The sequence below is a fragment of the Phoca vitulina genome, unplaced genomic scaffold, assembly GCF_004348235.1.
Source record: "Phoca vitulina isolate PV1807 unplaced genomic scaffold, GSC_HSeal_1.0 scaffold24, whole genome shotgun sequence".
In the NCBI taxonomy this organism is placed as follows: Eukaryota; Metazoa; Chordata; class Mammalia; order Carnivora; family Phocidae; genus Phoca; species Phoca vitulina.
Window position 1 is genome coordinate 9625577 of NW_022589727.1, and position 25179 is coordinate 9650755.

Genomic DNA, 25179 nt, shown 5'->3' on the forward strand with positions numbered 1-25179 from the left:
GCTGTGGCTTTGGTTTCTCAAGTCAGAAACACAATCTAGCGTCTCTGTTATTTCACTTCTTACCACTAGGTGACTTGGATTTGGGCAAGAGATTTTTGCCTTATTATCTCAGTGGGTTTGGGAGCATCTTTGCAAAGAACGGTCTTCTGTGTTGGCTGTCTTAATTATTTGTAGAGCCCGCAAGGGGAGGAGACTATATAGAATGCTCCTAACTGAGCGAAAGAAATGACTCCCTGCGTATTACTATATATGTGTGTATGTGTGTGTGTTGATGGCATCATCAATCACTTCTCATCTCAAGTAATAAGTACATTTACTTTAAGTGCAGACTGTTTCGTTTTTGTTTTGTTTTGTTCTCAGCAGTAAAGCAGTTTAAATGGAAGTTCCGGTTCTCTCAGATCTTTTATGAATTTCCTTGGAAACTCTTAGCAATGTACTTAGTTCTGAAACACTTGCTATCAAATGGAAGAAGAGAAGCTTTTAGGAAGTAGAGCTTTTTCCAATAGTTTACATGTGAAATAAATTGTACTCCCTCACCCCATCTGTACTAAAAAAGCAAAGGAGACATTTAGAGCAGTTACTTAAGTAAAAATGCTTCTGTCATATAGACTGCAAAGAACACGTAAAGATAGGAGACATCCTGTAACAGTTGTCTAGAAAGTTCAGCAAACTGACACTTGAATTATCTGTGTGTTTACATTCTCGCAGTGAGAAGCTTGAGGTCTGTGCAAGTCTCTTCACCTTAAAAAGTGGATCACTAGTTCCCCGACCCCCTCAATGATAAACTAAAAATAGAACTCACTAGTGATGCAACATTGCCTTGCAAACTCCAATAGCTCTAACAATGTAAGGTAAAAGACAAAAAGAAGAAAGATATCTGGATTATTGAACCTAGCAGTAAATTTTATTGGAGTTTTCTAATTACAGATAGAGAAAACTTAATGAAAACAAAGTATACTTAATAGATGGTAGAAGCTATGGTCCAAGAAAAAGTGTAATTCTTGGAAGATATAATAAAGGCAATGTAACATTTTCCATGCAAAAATTTTTTAAATCTATTGTCAAAAATTTGAGTGGAATCAATCAAATTTCATTTTTATAGAGAAAGTATCTGCCTAAGGTATTCGAGTTAAGGATTCCTTAGGCATCTGCACTTAGGAAGTCAATGTGCATGGCCCAAGTACCAGATCAGGTTCTGCAAATTCAGGTTCATCCCTGTCCAGTTTCTGAGGATAAGGTACAAGGGAGTACCAACCAGTCTTCTCAAAGAGTGCGATAATGTCTACGCTTTCAAATCATTCCCAATCTTGCCCTCCATCCATAAGTAATCACACATCCTATTACAAGCCTATATTTTTTGGAATATGAAATGCATACTTATATACATCAAGGGTATATTTATTGATAAGGCCAGTAATTATAGAAGTAACTGTATTTCTTTAATTTGTTGTATGTTTTTAATCAAAGAAATCTGAATCAAAACAACACTGCATTATCTAGTGCACTGCGGGTGGTCATTAAATCACTGATGCGATCTTATTTTTATGGAATTTTTTTATTATTATGTTATGTTAATCACCATACATTACATCATTAGTTTTTGATGTAGTGTTCCATGGTTCATTGTTTGCGTATAACACCCAGTGCTCCATGCAGTATATGCCCTCTTTAATACCCATCACCAGGCTAACCCAACCCCCCCACCCCAGAACCCTCAGTTTGTTTCTCAGAGTCCATAGTCTCTCATGGTTCGTCTCCCCCTCCATTTCCCCCCCCCTTCATTTCTTTCCTTCCTGCTATCTTCTTCTTCTTCTCTTTTTTTTTTTTTAACATATAATGTATTATTTGTTTCAGAGGTACAGGTCTGTGATTCAACAGTCTTACACAAGTTTTTAACGAAAATTTGAACTATGTCTCATAAAAGCCAGGATAGGATTTTGTCTGATTTTTGATGAATAAAATTTATTTCATTGCCTGGATATGCAGTCTTGTAACCTGTTAATATTATCCTCTTTTAAAAATAATCTTCATAGCAACCCAGGGGGCAGACTGTCAGCCTTGAGAAGTTTGGGAACTAATGATTATTAAAAGTTGCTTACAGAGATAAAATGTGACTCTAGGGGATATTTATTTTTTATGTCATTAAAATCTATGCTTCTTCGAAACCAGTAACAGTGATCATTCAAAAGAAAAACTTATATTAAAGTTTTGCCCAAAAGATACGGCAGACCAGATTTTATTGGGACTTTCATATGTTTTCTTTCTCAACATATAGTGGACTGCCAAGAACATTAATAATGCAAATCTGTGTTTGAACACAAATGACTCCCTACAAGGCCTGTTTTGATTATTAATGGAATTAATTATCTGCCTGCTCCATGCAGATACTGTGTTTTGGAATAACAGTTAATAATGAAAGACTAAGGCACATTTTAAAAATAGAATGTTTGATAATACAAATTATTTCTATCATACAAAGAATCAATGAGCAAATATTATGGAGACAATGCCTTCTCCCTTCTCCCTTTTTACTGGTCATCAAGAAACTCCTCTCCTAAAAAAAACAAAAACAAAAACAAAAACTCCTCTCCTGTGAGTGTCTCTTATTGCCATTTTCCAAGCACAGAAAAATAGACTGGGATGTTGAGAAGAGCCACCAGTTTTGCCAAAGTAGAAACTCAAATTTTATCATGTTGCCCAAGTAATTTTCAGTCAAGAAACTGGGAAGTTATGCTGGCTGTGGGCATTGTTTGAGGCCAGCCCCTTCCCAAGGACCTCAAAATTGCTTTGAAGTATGGAATATTCTGCCTTCTTTCAGAGTTTCAATGGCTACATGTCTTTACAGAAAGAATACTTTACAGCCCAGTGGTTTTATTATGAAAATGTGCTTTAGATGTGGTGATTTTCATAAAATCCGCTAGTCTGTGTTAAGAGGAAGAACGTGTCAGGACAGCATATCTGTGTGCCCTTGTTCCATGATCTCAGGAAGACTCTAAAACATTTCCCCCAGAAGCCTTATAGTTCCATGAGTGTACTTTGATATCTATTTCTTTAGAGAAAATAGAAGCCATTTGCATAAAAAAATCCATGGTAAATATCATGGATTCACCTATCAATTTTCTGATAAGCTTTACTCATTTAATAAGTTTAAATTGAATGACTGTGTAAGACATGTCTATGTTCTACTATATATATAGATAGATAGATATAGATATATCTATATATTGATATAGAGGAATATATATATAGATATACATAGATATATAGTATATCATTCATATATATATAGTAAATATATATGTATATATATTATATGTATATATATGTGTGTATATGTATGTATGTGTGTGTATATGTATATGTGTGTATAAATACACACACATACACACATATATATATGTCATATATATGATAATCTCTGTCTCCAGGCAGGGAGGAGATTGGCGCTCCTAGATGAGAGACCATTTCACTGCACTTTTATAAAAGACTTTTGGACACTGCATGAGGTGCTGTCATCATTGATTTGACCATTTTCCACTCACCCTGTCATTGTAACATGCCATTTAAAAGGCCGCTGGTTACAGTTTCTAAGATTGTAATAGTTGCTATGTTCCTGTACTACTAATATTGCTTTATTAACAATTCTTGTTCACATCAGCACTATAATTAGTATAATTATTTACCTCAGACCTACTTATTATGGCACATACTTCCAGTAACAAAAGATTCTTGGCAATATCCTCTTTGATATCTTAGATTATTTAAACTTTCTTACTACCTGGGGCACCTGGGTGGCTCAGTCAGTTAAGCATCTGCCTTCAGCTCAGGTCATGATCCTGGAGTCCAGGTTCCCTGCTCAGTGGGGAGTCTGCTTCTCCTTCCCCCTCTGTTCCTCCCCCCGCTGGTGCTCTCTCTCTCTCTCTCAAATAAATAAATAAAATCTTTAAAAAAATAAATTCTCTTACTATCTGTAATATCATATTGCATCATAGTACCAGGAAAAAACCCACATATATTGGTATGTTTCTAGGAAAAGCCCCAATTTGGTGAAAGCCCAATATCTCCATTCTAAAACCCACTGTCTTTGAGTACTTTCAACTAGCAAAGAGTAACTTTAAGAATAAAAAAAAAAAAGTCTGGAACTTTCTGACTTCCCAGTATAAATAGTAGAGCAGTGATACCAAAGAAATTTGATTCTATCTCAATCTCTTCTAATGGGTTGTTTCTCCAGGAAAGTGTTATTCTAAAGTAATTCACCCTCTCAGAGATCACCAGGGTTTAAATGACAAGAGGGAATTACAATCAGATATTCCAGTTCATACACCAATTTAGGTCAGTTCACATTTGTTTGTTTATTTTTAAAGGCAATGCTGGGCAAATTCTTATTTTCAGTTCAGTTTACACAGAGGATTTTTTCCATTTATTTTGAAATCTTTTTTTTTTTTTTTAAGATATTTCTTTGAGAGAGGGAGAGAGAGAAAGAGAGAGAGCACAAGCTGGAGGAGTGGCAGAGGGGGAGGGAGAAGCTCCCCACTGAGCAGGGAGCCCGATGAAGGATGTGGGACTCGATCCCAGAATCCTGGGATCATGACCTGAGCCGAAAGCAGACACTTAACCAACTGAACCACCCAGGCACCCCTGAAATCTTTCTACTTAGAAATGAAATGATGAAATGCTCACAGATTATGTGTCTAAGTGTAATGGTCAGAATAGATCAGAGATGAAAATATCAAAAGAAAAGAACAAAATCATAATTGCATAATTCTGATAGCTGTGGTGATGCTTTCAGTACATGAAAGATTAGAATATTTCTGAATATAACAATAATGCTGGGTCCATAAGAGCAAACTTATTCCATGTGTCCTCTTTTTCTAGTACTTGATGCCTTTTAAAAATGTATTTGAAAGTTACTTTATTTCTCTAAGCAAGTACTCTAAATTTAAAAGTTGCAAAATACTTCTGATTATGACAAAAACACTCCTAGGTATTCACTAGGAATCTATTTATAATTCTTTCTTATATAAAAAAAAGAAAATATGAAGAATGTAACAGGCAAGTGAAGTCATATATGCTGTATATATTTTAGACTTTATAAACTCACAGCTGAAGAGTAACCCAACCTGTTTTGCTATTGAAAATACATACAATTTATTACAAATTTTAATTTCATTGTCCTTTACAACTTGACCTGGTTAGAAGTTTTAATGCACAGTTCACAGACACTAGTGTAGCTTAAGAAAGGAAAAACAAGCTGAAAGGCCCGGGTTTATTCGGGTTTTGTTAGGCTGTTAAAATGCATGAAATGGGCCTAGTGTGGACTCAGCAGGCAATCAGTTTTGCTACAATCATGAAATAAAGTGAGAGGCAGGGAGGGAGGGAAAGAGAGGCAGGGGTGGAGGGCAGGCAGGCGCAGGCTCCAAAAAAAAAAAAAAAAAAAAAAAGATTTTAAGAAAGTCAACTTTGCAAAGGTTTTTCTACAAATTGTGATTTCTCTTCATGTATTTTTTAAGCCTAGCTAGTTGTTTTATTCTAATTTTTAACATAAAAATTCCCCCTCCCAATGAATTCCAAACGTACAGTACAATATTGTCAACCATATGCATGTTGTGCACTGACTCACCAGAAACCCCCCCCAATCCTGCATGATTGAGACTGCACCCAGGTAACAACTCCCTGGCTCCCACCTACCCCTTCCCCAGCCCCTTGCCACCACCCTTTGACTTCACCTCTGTGTTTGACTGCTTCAGATACCTCGTATGAGTACAACCATGCAAAATTTGTCTTTTTGTGACGGACTTATCTCACTTAGCATTATGTCCTCAAGGTTCATCCACGCTGTAGAAGGACAGGATTTCCTTCTTTTGTTAAGGCTGAATGATACTCCACTGTAGTTCTATACCATATTTTTTTTTCTTTCTTTCTTTTTTTTTAATTTTTTAAATTTTATTTTATTATATTAGTCACCATATATTACATCATTTGTTTTTGATGTAGTGTTCCATGATTCATTGTTTGCGTATAACATCCAGTGCTCCATCCAATACGTGCCCTCCTTAATACCCATCACCGGGCTAACCCATCCCCCCCACCCCCCTCCCCTCTAAAACCCTCAGTTTGTTTCTCAGAGTCCATAGTCTCTCATGATTCATCTCCCCTTCCGATTTCCCCCCTTTCATTTTTCCCTTCCTACTATCTTTTTTTTTTTTTTAACAAAGAATGTATTATTTATTTCAGAGGTACAGATCTGTGATTCAACAGTCTTACACAATTCACAGCACTCACCATAGCACATACCCCCCCCAGTGTCCATCACCCAGCCACCCCATCCCTCCCACCCCCCACCACTCCAGCAACCCTCAGTTTGTTTCCTGAGATTAAGAATTCCTCGTATCAGTGAGGTCATATGATACATGTCTTTCTGATTGACTTATTTCGCTTAGCATAATACCCTCTAGTTCCATCCACATTGTTGCAAATGGCAAGATTTTGGGGTTTTTTGATGGCTGCATAATACTCCATTGTATATATACCACATCTTCTTTATCCATTCATCTGTTGATGGGTATCTTGGCTCTTTCCATAGTTTGGCTATTGTGGACATTGCTGCTATAAGCATTGGGGTGCACGTACCCCTTCGGATCCCTACATTTGTATCTTTGGTATACCGTATTTTCTTTCTCTCTTCATCTATCCATGGACATCTAGGTTGCTCTCACCTCGGGCTCGGGTGAACAGCTCTCTTCATGTAATTTTAAATTCAGCTGGAAAGTGCAAATTGTGCCATCTCCAGTCTGTCTCACATTGTTACTTTGCTTTCCTTTTTTTTAGTTTTTAGCCAAGTTGTTGAAAATGTGCCTATGTGCTGACTGAATGATGTGGACCGTAGATTTTTTTTTTTTCCATATAGATAACGATAAGATAGTCCTGGTCAAGGCGGAATAGCGCTGTGACCTGACAGTCCCGGCATGCTGTTGTCATTGCAGGACGAACCGGCGCCGGCTGACAAACAGTGCAAGCCCGAGGCGGCCCAGGCCCCCTACTCCGCCGCAGCGGTTTCCGGCTCCCAGGAGGTGCTGTACATCAACGGAAACGGGACCTACAGTTACCATAGTTACCGAGGGCTCGGCGGCGGTCTGCTCAATCTCAACGACGCTTCCAGTAGTGGTGAGTCTGTACTATTTATTGTGCTTTTTCTGTCCGTTTGGGGATAGCAGATTCTCTAAATCTGAGAGGAGAAAATGAATTTACTGTGATACGCAAGAGTACCAGTCGGCTAAAAACAAGACCGTTTAATAGGTCACGTTATCTCCCTACAAGGATGTCTCCCTGTTCTGTTGCTGTTTCCGAAAGTAGCGGCACTATGATGCAGCTGGATAATTGATGTTTTGCACTCAAAAAAATCTCAACTAGAGAAATAGCAATTTTTTTTTCTAACCAAATAGTTATACATTCTTCCCCCGCAAAGCTGTAATGCACGATTCATCAAGAATAATGACCCATTTTCTCAACGTTCAAAGAGGTTTTTAATTTGGAAAATTTGAGGCACCAGGAACTTTACTGACTTGATAAAACACAACTAGTCATTATACCTAAGAACGTATGAATGGAAACAACACATAGAAACAACCCGTGGCTCTCCATGCTCCACCAGCGATGAATGGTGTGCTGGAGCCAGCTCATACTGGCTCATGCTTGGTAAACTTTTAGGAATTTCTTGAGCTTATATACCAAAATGAGTTCCAAATGTGTAATATAAAAGGAATAAAATACATGGGTGAATTTCTTATAACTGAGTTGCAGGAAAATTTTCCTAAAGTATACTTAAAATCCAGGGAAAAAATAAGTTCCATTTCACACACACACACACACACACACGCACATGCACACACACTTTTGCATGACAAGAAAACATTATACACAAAGTAAAAAATAAATGATAAACTGGGAAATTATTAGCTACCTATACTATAAAAGGTTAATAAGCCAATACATGAAGTTCTTCGAAAAAGAAATACCCAAAACTATATATTAAAAAAGTAAGGTTAGAAAATGAATAATACACAGTTTCCAAAGAAAGAAATGCAAATATCCTTCAAATATGGGTAAAGTTACTTAACCCCACTCACTCCTAATAAGAGAAATGCAGATAAGCAAAAAGCAAAATATTTACACAATATTCTTTTGACAAGGCTGTGGGGGAAATGAGGATTCTCATGCATAGCTTGTAGAAATGCAAAAAGTCGGGGTGGAATTTGGCAGTGTCTAGAAAAATTAAATATGTAGTTACCATTCAGTCCAGCAATCTCTTTAGGAATCTCTTGTTAGGAATTTATCTTAAAGACATATGGGTAAACATACAAAAAGACATATGCACAAGGCTATTCATTGTAGTGTTACTTATAAGTACAAGAAAAAAAGGATTACCAATAAAAATGTCCACAATAAAAATGTCTATCAATTGATGGTTAGTTGACTCATTTCGAGTGCATCCAAACAAGAGAGTAACATGCAGCTATAAAAAGTGATAAAAAATCTCTTTATGTATTCCAAATCCTGAAAAGTACCTATAGTATGCTAAGATTCATTAAACAAGGATTTATATAATTAAAAAAATTTTACATAGAGGCAGGAATGGGGGAGAACAGTATGGGAAAGGAATGTAAGTTGGAATTGTGAGTATACTTGGTTTTTATATTTTGTTTTATAAATTTAACTTTGAACAATTTAAATACATAATTATAAACCAAACTGACTTTAAGCATTCCTGATATTGAAAGAAAAATGATGCAAATGAACTTTATCTGTTTAATGAGTGGTTGGCATAGCCCCCACACAGAGGAACTTTTCCAAGTGATCTCAAAAACCATTATTTGACTCCAGAGCATGTAAGTCTATCATAAAACCTTAAACTATTTTCAGTAATAATATTATTATTTTGGGACTGTTTGTGCATTGTGCTTTAAAGCAAATTTATAATTCTGTGATATCAGTGGAAGTTGGAATTTTTAGCAGGAGGCAAAGTAGATATAGATGTAAAAGCAATACGTTCAAACAAAAACTCCATACTCTTGTATTTGAATTGGTAGCTATCAGTGAGACATTTTCTACTTAAAAATGCCTAAAAATAAAGACCAATTTTAATTTGAATATTTGAATTAGGCTCGGTGGGATTTTCATTTATTTGGGAGGGAATTGCATTATTAATGTCAAAGGAGTATATACTCTAGAAAATCACTTACCTATATAATACCGGAAATATGCTCTGAGTGTGTTCAGGGGTGACTCTGTTTGGAAAGCTAGGGCTGGCTTTTTGGTCTGCTTTAAAATTAAAGGTGCTCTAAGGACAGGATCACTGAGCTTTAGTCTGAATCAGTTACCTCCAAATCAAAAGAGGGGTGCCTCAAGTAGAAGGGAAAAAAAAGAAAGCCTCTTATTTAGGAAAGAAACTAAGTTTCAAATGTATATTCCGTTTTTTCCAAAGCTAATGAGCCTTCTCAGTTGTTTTCAAGTCTTACTTGTATTTAGACAGCAAATCAGCTGGAATGAGAAAGTTCAATACCAGAAAAGGACAACATAAACAAAAGCTGAACATTCCTTTAGCCAGTAAAGCTGGAAACTAACAACTCTTTTTAAATATTTGACATGGGAAATAAGAACTGTTAGGTAGTTCAGAACTCAATCACCAGATCAAAACATTTGGGGGAAAAGTGTATTGACTGTAGATTTTATTGACAGAAACTTTGTTTTTTAGACTTAAACAGTCATTCATTTATTAAAGTAATTTATTTAACATCAAGTAATAGCAATACCAATCACTTACTGAGTCCTTGTGGTGCTTCATGTAATTTCCATTTATTCCTTACACAGCCCTCTGAGATCTGTTTTGCAATTTTGTGGAAAAATTTTGTAAAATTGAACTTACCCCAACTTAAAAAAATAATGCTTGGGCACCATTTCCTTTTTTTTTCTAACATGATTGAAACCCGTTTTGTGAGGCTCAGAGACAGTGAATGACTTTCCTACAGTCCCTCCTTAATAAAGGGAGGAGCCAGGATCTGAGCACAGGCTTTCTGACATCAGAGGCCACACTGTAAACCACTGAGCTAACAATCTGTGTGAAGGAAGCAAGTGCTGAAGTATGTGATAGTCTCTGGTAAGAACTAATCAACTTTTTTTCTCCAGAGACACTCCTATTCTGGACATTTTATTTAATGGGTGAATCATACGATATGTGGTCTTTCGTGTTAGGCATCTTTCATTTAGCATGCTGTTTTAAAGGTTCATCTATATTATAGTATGAATCAATACTTCATTCTTTTTTATTGCCAAATAATGTTCCATTCTGTGGCTATGCCATATTTTGTTTAGCCATTCAATTGATGGGCACTTGGATTTTTCTCACTTTGGCATTACTATGAATAATGCTATAAACATTTATGTACAAGTTTGTGTATATATGTTATGATTCTTTTGGGTATATACCTGGGAGTGGAATTGCTGGTTCATACATGTGGTAACTCTATGATTAATTAACATTTTGAGGAAATAATAGACTGACTATGAGATGTCTTTTCATTTGTTATCAATCTTTAAAAATTTTTAACTATGTCTTGTAATATTTACAGTACAAGCTTTGCACTTCTTTTACAGCTATTTCCTTTTGTGATGCTGTTGTAGGTGGAATGTTTACTTTAAATTTTATCCTATATTTTTCTATGTTTGGAGGAGTTTGCAAAGTAGTGGAATTAATTCTTTAAATGTTTGGTAGAATTCAGGAGTGATGATATCTGTGTCTGGGTTTTTCTGAGGGGTTTTTGATCACTAACCCAATCTCTTGTTATATGTCCACTTATATTGTCTATTTCTTCTTGAGTCAGTTTAGGTAGTTTGTGTATTTCCAGAAATGTGTCCATTTCAGCTGAATTATCTAATTTATTGACACAGTTGTTCATAGGATTCCTTTATAATCCTTTCTATTTTCATAAGGTCAGGAGTGATGCTTCCTCTGTAATTTCTGATTCTAGTTATTTGAGTTCTCCCCTTTCTTCTTGGTGACTCTAGCTAAAGGCTTGTCATTTTGCTTGATATTTTCAAAGAACAAGCTTTGGCTTCTTTTATTTTCTGTATTATTCTATTCTCTATTGCATTGATTTTTACTCCCACATTTATTATTTCCTTCATTTTGCTTACATTAAGTTCAGTTTGTCCTTATTTTCCAGTCTTAAGCTGAAAAGTTAAGACATTTATTTGAAGCCCATTTTTCTTCTTCATTTATAGCTATTTACAGCTTTAAATTTCCTTGTAAGCATTTCTTTATCTCCATCAAATAGGTTTTGGTATATTGTGTTTTTGTTTTCATTCACCTTAAAGTGTTTTCTAATTTCCTTTGTCACTTCTTTTTCGACCCACAGGTTATTTAGAAGCATGTTGTTTAATTGCCACATATTTGTGAATTTCCCAAATTTATATAATGATTTCTAATTTTATTCCATTGTGATTGGAAAACATATTATATAAATATATATTCCAATCCTTTCAAATTAATTGAGGCTTTTTTTATGACCCAGATTGTGATCTATCCTAGAGAATGTCCCATGTGTACCTAAGAAGAATGTGTATTCTGCTGTTGATGGTTGGGTATTTATAAATCTGTATTAGGTCTAGTTGGTTTATAGTGTTGTCCAAGTTTTCGATGTTCTTGTTGATCATCTGCCTAGTTATATCCATTATTAAAAGAAGGTTATTGAAGTCTCCAACTACTATTATTGTTTACTTTGCCTTCATTTCTAATAGTTTTGGTTCATTTATTTTGGGACTTTGTCATTAGGCATATTTATTGTTTATATTGTTATATCTTATTGATGGACTTTTTCATCATTGTAAAATATCCCTCTTTATCTCTAGTAACTTCTTACATCTATTTTGCCTAATATTAGTTATTTCTGTAATATCATGGTGGTACTGAAAATGAAGAGAAGTGTGCAAAACTTTGGACATGGAAGTGACATATAAAAGAATATAGGACAAATTGAGTATTGCTCACCTCTACCCAAATACAACCAAAATAATTTATCTTTGCTCCATAATGACTGTGTAATTTGGGAATCCAATGCCAAGTGAAAATGTAGGGCTTCTTATTTAAAAAGTAAGAATATCAAGATGGTGATAACAGAGCATTACACAAAGCATGGGACTCTTCTGAGCTCAGGATCCTGTGGGACTATACATGTGTCATGCTCCACTTTGCTCCTTTGACTTATTGAGCTAATTGGAAGAAGCACTGTGTTTTCATGAAAAAGGCGTACTGGTGGGAAGAAAGATAATATATACAAAGAAGGACAAGATTGAAGACACAAGTGAGAATATGAGAATACTTTGAGTTTTTTGAGGAGAGAGGAGAGAACTTTGGGGCAACTGGCAATCATGAGTAAATATTGAGAAGGAAATTAAAGGAAAAATTTTGCTATGAATTATTAATGAGCAGGGCACCAAAAATTTTTCTTGCTCTTCAACCCATTCTCCACATTGGAATCAAAATAATTTTTTTTTTTTAAAGATTTTATTTATTTATTTGAGAGAGAGAGTGAGAGAGAGCATGAGAGGAGAGAGGGTCAGAGAGAGAAGCAGACTCCCTGCTGAGCAGGGAGCCCAATGTGGGACTCGATCCCGGGACTCCAGGATCATGACCTGAGCCGAAGGCAGTCGGTCAACCAACTGAGCCACCCAGGCGCCCTCAAAATAATTTTTTTAAAAGATTTTATTTATTTATTTGAGAGAGAGAGAATGTGAAAGAGAGAGAGAGCACCAGAGGCGGGAGGGTCAGAGGGAGAAGCAGACTCCCCGCCGAGCAGGAAGCCTGACGCAGGACTCCATCCTGGGACTCCAGGATCATGACCTGAGCCGAAGGCAGTCACTTAACCAACTGAGCCACCCAGGCGCCCCGGAATCAAAGTAATTTTTAAGAAAAGAAAAATCTGATTGCATCACTTCATTATCTAAAACCCTTCTATGGCTCTCCTTGTTCTTAGGAAAATGCCATTAGTTAGCCTTTTATGCCTCAAGGTTCACCCACCTGAACTTTTCTTTGATGTGCCCTTTTCACCCCCATGTCCCTCATTTATTGCTCATCTTTTAAATCCTTCATTCTGAGTCTAGATAAAATATAATCATAATTTTCATAGCTTCCCGAGTTTGTCCTTTGAAGCATGTACCACAGTGCATGGACAGATACACACACTACACACCCCTACACAATATATCGGTATCCATTCCTCAATTTTATTGCTCAGTGCTGCTCAAAAGCCACATAGGAAATTTGGTATAGATTCTAAGTATACAGCCATATATGTGGTTAGAAAGCAGGTTTTACAAACTGGCAGTTTAAATGTAGGTACTATGATACTATGGTGAGGTTTACCTTGTCTGTAAGTTATCCCCAAAAAAACCCATCATAGGATGATAGGCCTAAAGAGACTTGAGAAATAATTTGGTAGCAACCTCTTTATTTTTAAAAGGCTATGACTAAAGAAACAGACCAGGAAAGTAAGGTGACTTGCTCAAGTTCACACAGGCTGACTTTTTGGTTATTGGATTAATACATCTTTGGTTTTTGTATGTATCTCTTAAGGACATAGTAAAGAACAACTTTGAACAATTCAGACTGTGTACCAAAGCAAAGAAACAGGAATAGGAGAATAACCAGTATGGCATGCAACAAATTTAAAATGGATGGCTTTCTTTGACCACTGGCTTCAGGATGAGTGTAATGGAGTTTAAAAAAAAAAAAAAAAAGCAAAAGGTTAGTCTTGGCAAATAACAGCTTCAGGCTTAAACCAAAGAGAATTTCTCCACCTCACGTTTGAAAAATAACTCTGGCTATAATAGTAGTAGCAAGGCAAATGGGTAATTTCAGGTTGTGAAGGAGCTCTAAATAACGTTTTTTCTCAAAAGCACATCCTACCTGTAATACTTGTAATGGCTACTGCTATTTTGATAGTGTTTAGTTTTTGCTTGTTTTAATCACAGAAAGGCAGCTTGATTGGATCAGGCTCACAATTTCCTTTATTTGGGGACTTTCTTCATAAATTCTGGAAACCCCAAACATTCTGGCTTTTAAAAGTGGTATTATCTTTAGCTTATTTCTTCACTTGTAAGACCTCAGAATAGTCATTCCCTGTAACATATTTGGAGCTGTGGGGAAAGAAAATATATACATATACATAAATCTTGAGAGCTAAAAAGGACATAGCAGAAGATTAGCATTATATGAGATGCCAACATCATCTCTGATGGCTGACAACTCCAGTTACTCTAAGTTTGAGAATTCTTGATTTTCGGATTTGTAGAGATCTTCTGAAATGTGTAGAATGGAGCAGCAACTTTCAAGAGAGCAAGATGAATTAGCTACACATCTGAATTATAAAGCAGATAGGAAGACAATCAGAATTTAAATCATTAAATGGGAAGCAGGATGTGGATTAGCTGCCTAAATAGGAAGGCAAAGATTGAAGGAGATACTATGTAAAACCTTTTACACTAACATAGTAAGAACATGAACCCTGTAGACTGTGCTATGTTCAAAAAGAATGCGAGGGCAAAAGAATGAGAAAGGATACCTTAACGGGATTTGGACTTAAAGAGTCCAAAGACTTAAGAGTTTGGGTTCTCATTTTCAAATCACTTTCTTAATTTATTTCTTAATTTCTTTGGGCTGCTATAACAAAAATACCATAAAGTGGGTAGCTTAAACAACAAACCTTTATTACTCAGCATTCTGGAGGCTATGGAGTCCAAGATCACGGTGCCGGCAGATTTGGTATCTGGTGAGAAGCTACTTCCTGGTTCCCAGCTGCCCACTCCTGGAGAAGGAGTGGGGCCTCTCTGATAAAGGCACTCCTCCCATTCCAGAGGGCTCCACCCTTACAACCTAACCACCTTCCAAAGGTCCTACACCTCCACATACCATCACACTGGAGATTAGATTTCAATATATGAATGTTGAGAGGAAGGCAAACATTCAGTCCATAGCAGGCGCTTTAAGAGAAACAAAGTTGAGTAAGGCAGAATCACTGACCTCAAGGAACTTACAGGTCAAAATGAGATAAAATATTCTTCCTCTTCTTGTCTAAACATCAGAATCCTTTAAGATTCTGATTAAATAATACTTCCTCGGGGAAACCTTACTGTACCTCGGCACCCTTCCATCCTTTGGGAAAGTAATTATTCTCCTGTTTATGTCTCTATTCTAGCACTTGTCTCCTTGAATCGTGACATAGGTTTTCAGATATTTTCCCTAAATAGATGTGTATTCCTCGAAAGCAGAAACTCTGTCTTGCTCACTATTATATCTCCTGAATAAATATAAGTGCTCAACCATATTAGCTTGATGAATAATAAATGTTTTAAAAATAGAATACTTGGTGCCAAAAGAGAAAAAGGTGCAAAGAGAATTATTTATGTATATTGGATGGCAGGGGTAAGGGTTGATTTTAAATAAAGCAAAGGAATCAGAAGTAAGAAGAAAGACTAACCTGAATTCGAAGATTCTGTGGGTGAAAGAGGAAGAGTCCAAGAAGCTTTATACACTGCTTAATTTTGAATACAGTAGCAGTAGGAAAGCTTGCCCCTGTTGGAGACTTGATAGCAAGGAAAGGGTGCCCTTCAAATCCTTTGTTAGCCAACCTCCATTTGTTTAGCACTGGCAAGGGTCTGCACCCAACAATCCAAATTTTCAAGTTGGAGTGTTATCAAAATGACAGCAGTTATAATTTGTATAAAGAATTTATTCAAATTATCAAACTGAAATGAGAAGCAAGCAAGCAGCCAATCCTCCCGTTATTATCACATCCAATTGCATAGGACTTTGGAATGCTTTCTTTCTATCAGGAAGTTCACACTGAGCTGTCTAAAGAGGGTAATTGTGGTTTGCTGCAGTTATCCATTGGATCTCTTGAGTCTAAATTATATGCATAATACATAAGTTAACTACTGATGTTTCCTCTCCACAAACTCCATTGGGCAGACTTTTCAATTTGTTTTTCAACTGTGATATAAACTGGGCTGATATACAGACCGAAATTTAACAAGACAAAATTGTAGTAATAATGACCATAATAACTAACATTTGTGTGGCAATTTCTAGTTTGCCTGAATCTTTACATCCATTATCTTATTGGCTCCTCACTAATATTCAGGGTTGTTGGTTGTAAAGATGCTTTAGATCAGAACTTATAATTATGAGTCTAAGGAAGGTTGGCCCTAAGTTTCACTACCATTCTAGAGATCATTGATAGTGATATGACTGGCTTTGTGTATGGATAGTGCTTCCCCTTGGCATCAACATTCTGAAGCATCACTTATCATCTGAAATTTTCAGAGGAGTGCTTCTATTCATGCACTGTCTTTGCTTCTCATCTATCCTTCACTCTTCAATCCACTATAGTTGGCTTCTCTCTCACTATTTTGCTAAAACTGGTCAGGGCAAGTTTATCCACGATTCCACTTATTGTCAAACTACAGATGACTTTTGTCCTTTATCTTACCAGATTTCTTGGGTATATTTGTATCTGTTGATGATTAGAGCCTTGAAACATCCACTCTCTTGGCTTCCACGATAATACATTCTCCTGTCACTTTTCTCCTCAGATAATTCTCTTTCTGCTTTCTAGGGCTTTCTCTACTTGTGCCTTCCATCCTGGGGTTTTCCTAGCGTATCCTGCCCTTGTCCCTTTAATCATCTTGTCCTGCACACTGCTCAAAGGTGAGCCTGCTAGCTCTTATGGTTTTAGAATATGCCAAAAGGGGCATATCTCACCCAAGCTTTGCCCTGAGCTTCAGATTTTATATCCAGTTGTCTACCAGATCACTTGATCTAGACATCCCAAGAAAATTCATATTCAATTATTTAACAATGAATTCTTCATCTTGACCCCTCCTATTGCCTGCCTCTCATGCAGGAATGCCCTCCCCTGCACCTGACTTATATCAGCTATTATGTTCTCTATGATAATTTTCTGGATGCCTCCCCCATTAAGTTTTCTTCTTATATGTTCCCATGATACCCTAGCCATACCTCTTATTTAACCTGTTACGTGCTCTTTTCTATACTGGACTGTGCTCAGTTTGAGGACAGGCAAGGTGATTTTTTTTTTTTTGACTATCATAACACTAGCATCAATAAATAACCGGCTTATATTCATGCTCAGTGAATATTACATGCATAAATAAATGACTCAGAAAGAAATTGTTCCAATAAAATATTGTACCTGTTTAGAGAACTTAACTAAATCCAATTCAGCATGGTAATCATCAGTTAGGATGTCTTCTTAAAGTTTATTCTCTTTTTCTCTTAATATCCTAAAGAGCACAATACTAGAAGAAAAGTGTTTCATACCAACATTTCAGACAAATGTTTTGAAGTACACAAATTCCATTTTAAAATGTATTCAGAGTTAAGTTCCCTGATTCAAGAGAGAAATGTTTACATAGTTATCCAGGGAACTGGCAAGGTGCTCTTTTTACCTTTACCTTATCCTCTTAAATAACTTGTTCTGGTTCACTAGCCACATGCAAAGTAGTGCAGAGGCATGGGGGAGGGATTCATCATCATCCTGCTCTAGAAGACCAGCTGGGTGTTTCTGTTGTGTGAAAAATACATAAGATCTATTATGTAAAATTGTGAGAATAATGATTTTACAGAGTAGAGCCTAAAAGTGATACACAGAAGTTAAGGAATCCCCTATGGTTAATTTGTATGTCATTTCCACAATGGAAAGATCTACATGATGATAACATGTGAAAAAAGATGACCATGTGATCTAATTGAAGTCAACATAGTTGGGATTATGCACTTATTATATCTCAGTAGAGTTCCAATAAACCTGAGTGAGTTTTCAAAGCACATTCTATGGCACATAATAGAGACTTTGTATCTGGTGATTGTGCCATCATGGTGTCCAACTTGTGACTATTCTTAGAAAGCCCATTTCTTCCATGTGAATTCCTTTGATGACCTCTCTTAGTGTATTTCCCTACTTTAAACCCTACTCATTTGTATCCTTATTTTGATTTTTGTAAGTATGTTTCTCAACATCTGTATTATCCAATACAATAGCCACTAACCACAGGTGGCTATTGAAATTGGAATTAAATAAAATTTAAAATTCAGTTTCTCAGTCACACTGGGACACATTTCAATGTCTCAGTTGCCAAAGTGGTGAGTGGCTACTGTATCCAATAGCACAGAAGAACATTTCCATCACCACAGAAATTTCTGTTGGACAGTGCTGATTCCAGACACTACTCTGCTCACCTTACACCATTATATTGGCTTTTGGAAGGTTTTATTACTGCAGAAAACTTTTTCTACATTTATTCCATCAAGCTCTGTGCGTTTAATTATATATGTATTTTTCACTCCTCAATAAAATAAGTGGGGTCAATGAATAACCTTATGGAAACTTAAATGGTGATTTTTAAATAACAATGCTTTTAATTCAAACTGCCCAGCTTTTAAATAACTTGCAGTCATTTTAGGGTTCTGAGAAAAGCTAATAATTTGTAACATAGGCATTGAAAACCTCTTTGGCAGAAGCTGGCATTACTTTAAAATTAGAAACAAGACAAATTTTTAAAAAGATTTTCTTTATTTATTTGAGAGAGGGAGAGAGTGAACACACACAAGGGGGAAGAGGGAGAAGCAGACTCCCTGCTGAGCAGGGAGCCCACCCTGGCCCCAGAGATCATGACCTGAGCCCAAGGCAGATGCTTAACCGACTGAGCCACCCAGGTGCCCCAAAACAAAACAAATTTTACAAGAGTTTCATTGTGACAGAATTTTAAATTGTGTGACATTTAGAGAAAGCAAGCCCAAACTGAAAATGTTTGAAATGTGACTCCGGTTTTGCCACTGAGTTCATTCTATTTTTCCGGGTTTTCCCACATGTACCATGATAATAATCTAGAACTGAGGTGAGAATGAACGATTTACACACCTATGTCTTGAGATACATAGAGTTTCAGGGAGATGCTTATTGGTAAATTTTAATGATTGGAAATTATGTTAATCAGTTGCTGGAAAATTGAAAGGAAAATGACACGAATTACCTGCAAAATAAACTGAAATATCTTTCAGTTTATCTGACTGAGCCCCCAAATCTTTCAGCAGGTTTTTGTTCAGTCAGGGAGCCTCAGAGAAAGGGCTCTGAATAAAAGAAGTTAGTGGCCCTGTGTTTTCCATGGACTGCCAAGCACATGTAACTGGTTTTACAGCTCCATATTGATCAGGCTTTCTGGCAGCAGCTTCCTAAGAGCCCTTCTCTACAGTAAAATGGATCTTTTCTGACTGTTAAGATCCTTTTTGTTTTGTGTTTTTGTGTTTGTGCCTACTCACTGAAGGGAAGGAATGAAAAGATGACTCTATTAGTATTCTGGGACCTTTCTTTTTGAGCCTGCTAGGATCCACTTCAGGGGCTATCCAGGCGGTATGAGTTCCTAATGGTTGGCTGGGCTTGTTTTCCTTATACAACCTCCTTTGAACTTGGACATGTCCTCTGGGAATCTGTCTGAACAAACAAGTTAAATTTTACTGGCCTCACCAGCCCGCTGCTACTCAGGAAGGAGCTCTTTGGGAAGTTCAGAATGTTCTACTTTTCTAGGAAGTCAGAAATATCACTCTCTGTATGAAAATTGAATTAGCCATTTTCTACATTCCTCTTTCCTGGGTTCAGGTACTGATGCATCTTCCTGAAATAGGCACCAGGCTGCTCCTCGGCCTCACTAGAGATCTTGGGTCTGTCTGCCTGAATCACTCCAAGAGGGTAGGAAGGCCAGAGTTGCCTTATTTTTTTCTCTTTCATGTTAACACATTTCAAATGCCAAATATGATTACAGTTACAATGCTAATATTTCCTTTTGTGGTTTCAAGGCACACAGTCATTTTAAATGACATTTGGCTCTTGACTAACATACAAATGCTTTTTCAGAGAGTCCTCCTTCCATCCGCGTACCATTGCTGGAACTCGGGGAAGTGAGTGAGTCCACAAAGTACAAACTGCCTCCTATGTTTCTATTTCCACTCAGTCAAAATCAGAATTAACAAATGATTAATGTGTGGTGACTAACATCCTGGCCAATATCGCAGCGATCTCAGGGAAAAACAAATTATCTCTGGTGATTAAACTCATAAGGGAATATAATCCTCTTGAGTACAGTAGTCCCCCCTTATCTGCAGGGGATATTCCCAAGACCCCCCCGTAGGTGCCTAATACTGTGGGTAGTACTGAACCATATATACAGTATGTGTTTTCCTATATTACATACCTATGATAAAGTTTAATTTATAAATTATATTTTTAAATTTACATATTTATAAATTTAGTAATTTATAAATTAGGCTTAGTAAGAAATTAAGTTTCTTAGTTTAAGAATTTAAGAATTTAACAATAACTAATAAAATAGAACAAACAATATACTGTAGTAAGTGTTACATGAATGAATGTAGTCGCTCTCTCAGGATATCTTACTATACCATACTCACCTTTCTTGTGATGGTGTGAGATGATAAAATGCCTACGTGATGAGATGAAGTGAGGTGAGTGACATAGGCATTGTCACATTAGCATTAAGTCGCTATTGACCTTCAGATGATACCTCAAAAGGAGGATCATCTACTTCCAGATGAAGTTGCCCAGAAGTAACTGAAACCCTGGAAGGGGAAACCATGGATAAGGAAGGACTGCTGCACTCTGAATGTATCCAAAAGTAATTTTTACACTAAATTTAGAAATTTTTTTTCTGGTTCCTATTTCTGCAAATATAAGTTACTCCATTGTTCCTTGGGGCACTATTGTAGAAATAAACTTTTTTTTTAATTTTAATTCTGGTAGAACATAACATACAGTGTTATATTAGTTTCAGGTGTACAATATAGTGAGTCAGTAATGCTATACTTAGTGCTCATCATGGTAAGTGTACTCTTAAAGCCCTTCACCTGTTTTACCCTTCATCCTACTCACCTCCCCTCTGGTAACGATTAGTTTGTTCTATTTGAGAGTCTTTTTTTTTTTTTTTCGGTTTGTCTCTTTTCTTTGTTTTGTTTCTTAAATCCACATATGAGTGAAATCGTATGGTATTGTATTTCACGGACTTATTTCACTTAGCATTATACCCTGTGGATCCACCCTTGTCATTGCAAATGCCAAGATTTCATTCTTTTTTATGGCTGAGTATATTCCATTGTATAGATATACCACTTCTTTATGGATTCATCTATTGATGGACACTTGGGTTGCTGCCATAATTTGGCTATTGTAAATAATGTGGCAGTAAACATAGGAGTACATGTATCCCTTTGAATTAGTATTTTTGTATTTTTTTAGTAAATACCCAGTAGTGCGATTACTGGATCACAGGGCAATTCTATTTTTAACTTTTTGAGGAACCTCCATACTGTTTTCCACAGTGGCTGTACCAGTTTGCCTTCCCACCAACAGTGCAAGAGGGTTCCTTTTTTTCCCCACATTCTCACCAATACTTGTTTCTTGTGCTTTTGTTTTAGCTATTCTGACAGATGTAAGGTGATACCTCTTTGTACTTTGGATTTTCATTTCCCTGATGATGAGTGATGTTGAGCATCTTTTCATATGTCTGTCGGCCATCTGTATGTCTTCTTTGGAAAAACATCTGTTCATGTCTTCTGCCCATTTTTTATATTTTTTTTTTGTTTTTGTTGTTGTTGAGTTATATAAATTCTTCATATATTTGGGATGCTAACCCTTTATTGGGTATGTAAAGATATGGTGACTATCTTCTCCCATTCAGTAGGTTGTCTTTTAGTTTTGTTGACTGTTTCCTTCACTGTAGAGAAACCTTTTGTTTTGATGTAGTCCCAGTAGTTTATTTTTGCTTTTGTTTCTCTTGCCTCAGGAGACCTATCTAGAAAAACATTGCTATGGCTAATGTCAGAGAAATTAGTGTCTATGCTCTCTTCTAGGATTTTTATGGTTTCAGGTCTCACATTTAGGTCTTTAATCCATTTTGAGTTTATTTTTGTATATGTTGTAAGAAGGTGGTCCATTTTTCCCAACACCATTTGTTAAAGAGAATTTTCCCATTGTATATTCTTGCCTCCTTTGTCAAAGATTAATTGACCATATAATCATGGTTTTATGTCTGGGCTCTCTATCTGTCCCATTGATCTATGTGTCTTTTTTTGTGCCAGTACCATACTGTTTTGCTTACTATAGCTTTGTAGTATATCTTGATATCTGGTATTGTGATACTTCCAGTTTTTGTTCTTCTTTTCAAGGTTCCTTTGACTATTCATGGCCTTTTGTGGTCCCATACAAATTTTAGGAGTATATGTTCTAGTTCTGTGAAAAATGCTATTGGTATTTTGATAAGGATTGCATTAAAACTGTAGATTGCTTTGAGTAATATGGACAGTTTAACAATATTCGTTCTCCCAATTCATGAGCATGAATATCTTTCCATTTGTGTCATCTTCAATTTCTTTCATCAGGTATAGGTCTTTCACTTCCTTGGTTAAGTTTATTCCTAAGTATTTCAGCTTTTTTGGTGCAATTGTAAATGGGACTGTTTTCTTAATTCATTATTAAGCTATTTCATTATTAGTGTCTAGAAATGCAACAAATTTCTATATATTGATTTTGTATCCTGTGACCTTACTGAATTCATTTATCACTTCTAGCAGTTTTTTGATGGAGTCCCTAGGATTTCCTATATACACTATCAGGTCATCTGCAAATAGTGATAGTTTTACTCCTTCCTTACCAATTTGGATGTTTTTAATTTATTTTCCTTGTTTGATTTCTGCAGCTAGGACATCCATTACTATGTTGAATAAAAGTAGTGAAAGTGGACATCCTTGTCTTGTTCCTGACCTTAGGGGGAAACCTCTCAGTTTTTCACCATTGAGTATAAGGTTAGCTGTGGGTTTTTTATATATGGCCTTTATTATGTTGAGGTATGTTCCCTCTAAGCCTACTTTGTTGAGGGTTTTTATCATAAATGGGTGTTGTACTTTGTCAAATGCTTTCCGCACCTATTAAAATGATCACATGGTTTTTATCCTGACTCTTGTTGATGTGATGTATCACAATGATTGATTTATGAATATTGAACCACCCTTACAACCCTGGAATAAATCCCACCTGATTGTGATGAATGACTTTTTTTAATGTATTGTTGAATTCAGTTTGCTAATATTTTGTGGAGGATTTTTACATCTATGGTCATCAGAAATATTGGCCTGTAGTTCTCTTTTTTGGTAGTGTCTTTATCTGGTTTTGGTATCAGGGTAATGCTAGCCTGGAAGGTCTCCTTTCTTTTATATTTTTTGAAATAGTTTGAGAAGAATAGGTATTAACTCTTCTTTAAATGTTTGGCAGAATTCACCTGTGAAGCTGTCTGGTCCTGGACTTTTGTTCATTGGAAGTTGTTTGATTACTGATTCAATTTCATTGCTGGTAATTGGTGTGTTCAAATTTCTGTTTCTTCCTGATTCAGTTTAAGCATTTATTTGTTTCTTCTAGATTGTCAAATTTGTTGGCATATAATTTTTCATAATACCCTCTTACTATCCTTTGTATTCTGTGGTGTCAGTTGTTACTTCTCCTGTTTCATTTCTGATTTTGAGTCCTCTCTTTTTATGAGGCTGCCTAAGGTTTATTAGTTTTGTTGATTTTTTCAAAGAACCAACTTCTGGTTTCATTAATTCATCCTATTGTTTTTTTCAGCTTCTATTTTGTTTATTTCTGTTCTAAAATGTATTATTTTCTTCCTTCTAGTGGTAAGGGTTTTGTTCTTCTTTTTCTAGCTCCTTTAGGTGTAAGGTTAGGTTTTTGTTTGAGATGTTTCTTGCTTCATGAGGTAGGCCTGTGTTGCTATAAACTTCCCTCTTAGAACAGCTTTTGCTGCATCTCAATGATTTTGGACTGCTGTTTTTTCATTTTCATTGTCTTGATGTACTTTTGAATTTCTTCTTTGATTTATTGGTTGATTGATTCATTGTTTAGTAGCATGTTATTTAACCTCCATATATTTGTGTTCTCTCCAGATTTTTTCTTGTGGTTGATTTCTAGTTTCATAGCATTGTGGTTAGAAAACATACATGATATAACTTTGATCTTTTTGAATTTGTTGAGACTTGTTTTGTGGCCTAAAATGTGATCTATTCTGGAGAATGTTCTGTGTGTGCTGTTTTAGAATGGAATGTTTTGTATATATCTGTCAGATTCATCTGGTCCAATGTGTCATTTAAAGCCACTCTTTCCTTGTTGATTTTGTTTGGACGAGCTAACCATTGATGTAAGGAGGGTGTTAAAGACCCCTACTATTTTTGTATTACTATTGATCACTTTCTTTATGTTTGTTATTAGCTGCTTTATGTATTTGGATGCTCCCACATTTGGTACATAAATATTTACAATTGTATCTTGTTGGATTTTTCCTATGATTATATAATGTCCTTCTTTGTCTCTTTTTACAGTCTTTGTTTCTATTTTGTCTGATACAAGTTTTGCTACCCCAGCTTTCTTTTCACTTCCATTTGCATAATAAATGCTTTTCCATCCCTTCACTTTCAATCTGCATGTGTCTTTAGGTCTGAAATGAATCTCTTGTAGGCAGCATATAGTTGGGTCTTATTTTTTTTATCCATTCTGTGATCCTATGTCTTTTGATTGGAGAATTTAATACATTTACATTCTAAGTTATTATTGATATATACATATATATTGCCATTTTGTTACTTGTTTTATGGTTGTTTTTGTAGTTCTCTGTCCCTTCTCTTGCTCTCTTCTCTCATGGTTTGCTGGCTACTTTAGTGATATGATTGGATTCCTTTCTCTTTTAGTTTTTTATCTATTTTATTATCTATTTTATATATTGGTTTTTGATTTGCCATTACCATTATGTTTATAAATAACATCTTATGCATATAGCAGTCTATATTAGGTTGATGGTCCTATAAGTTTGAGCCCATTCTAAGAGCACTAAATTTATACTCCTCTCCCCTCCAAACATTTTAGATATAATGTATCATACTTTATATTTTTGTGAATGCCTTGTTTCCAATTTTTTAGATATTCTTAATTTTACTGCTTTTGTGCTTCCTATTTTCCTTACTCCTACTTATGATCATTCCTTGCCACTCAGAGT

At 35.9% G+C, this 25179-nt stretch overlaps 1 protein-coding gene across 10 annotated transcripts in view; it reads left to right on the forward strand.

Moving 5' to 3' along the window:
* Positions 1-25179, forward strand: part of NOL4 (nucleolar protein 4) — a 410686-nt gene that overhangs the window by 346756 nt on the left and 38751 nt on the right. For all 10 annotated transcript variants that reach the window (XM_032421281.1, XM_032421282.1, XM_032421283.1 and 7 more), the window contains one exon: positions 6984-7164. In XM_032421281.1, the coding sequence (XP_032277172.1) occupies positions 6984-7164 (181 nt within the window). The remainder of the gene's footprint in view (positions 1-6983; positions 7165-25179) is intronic.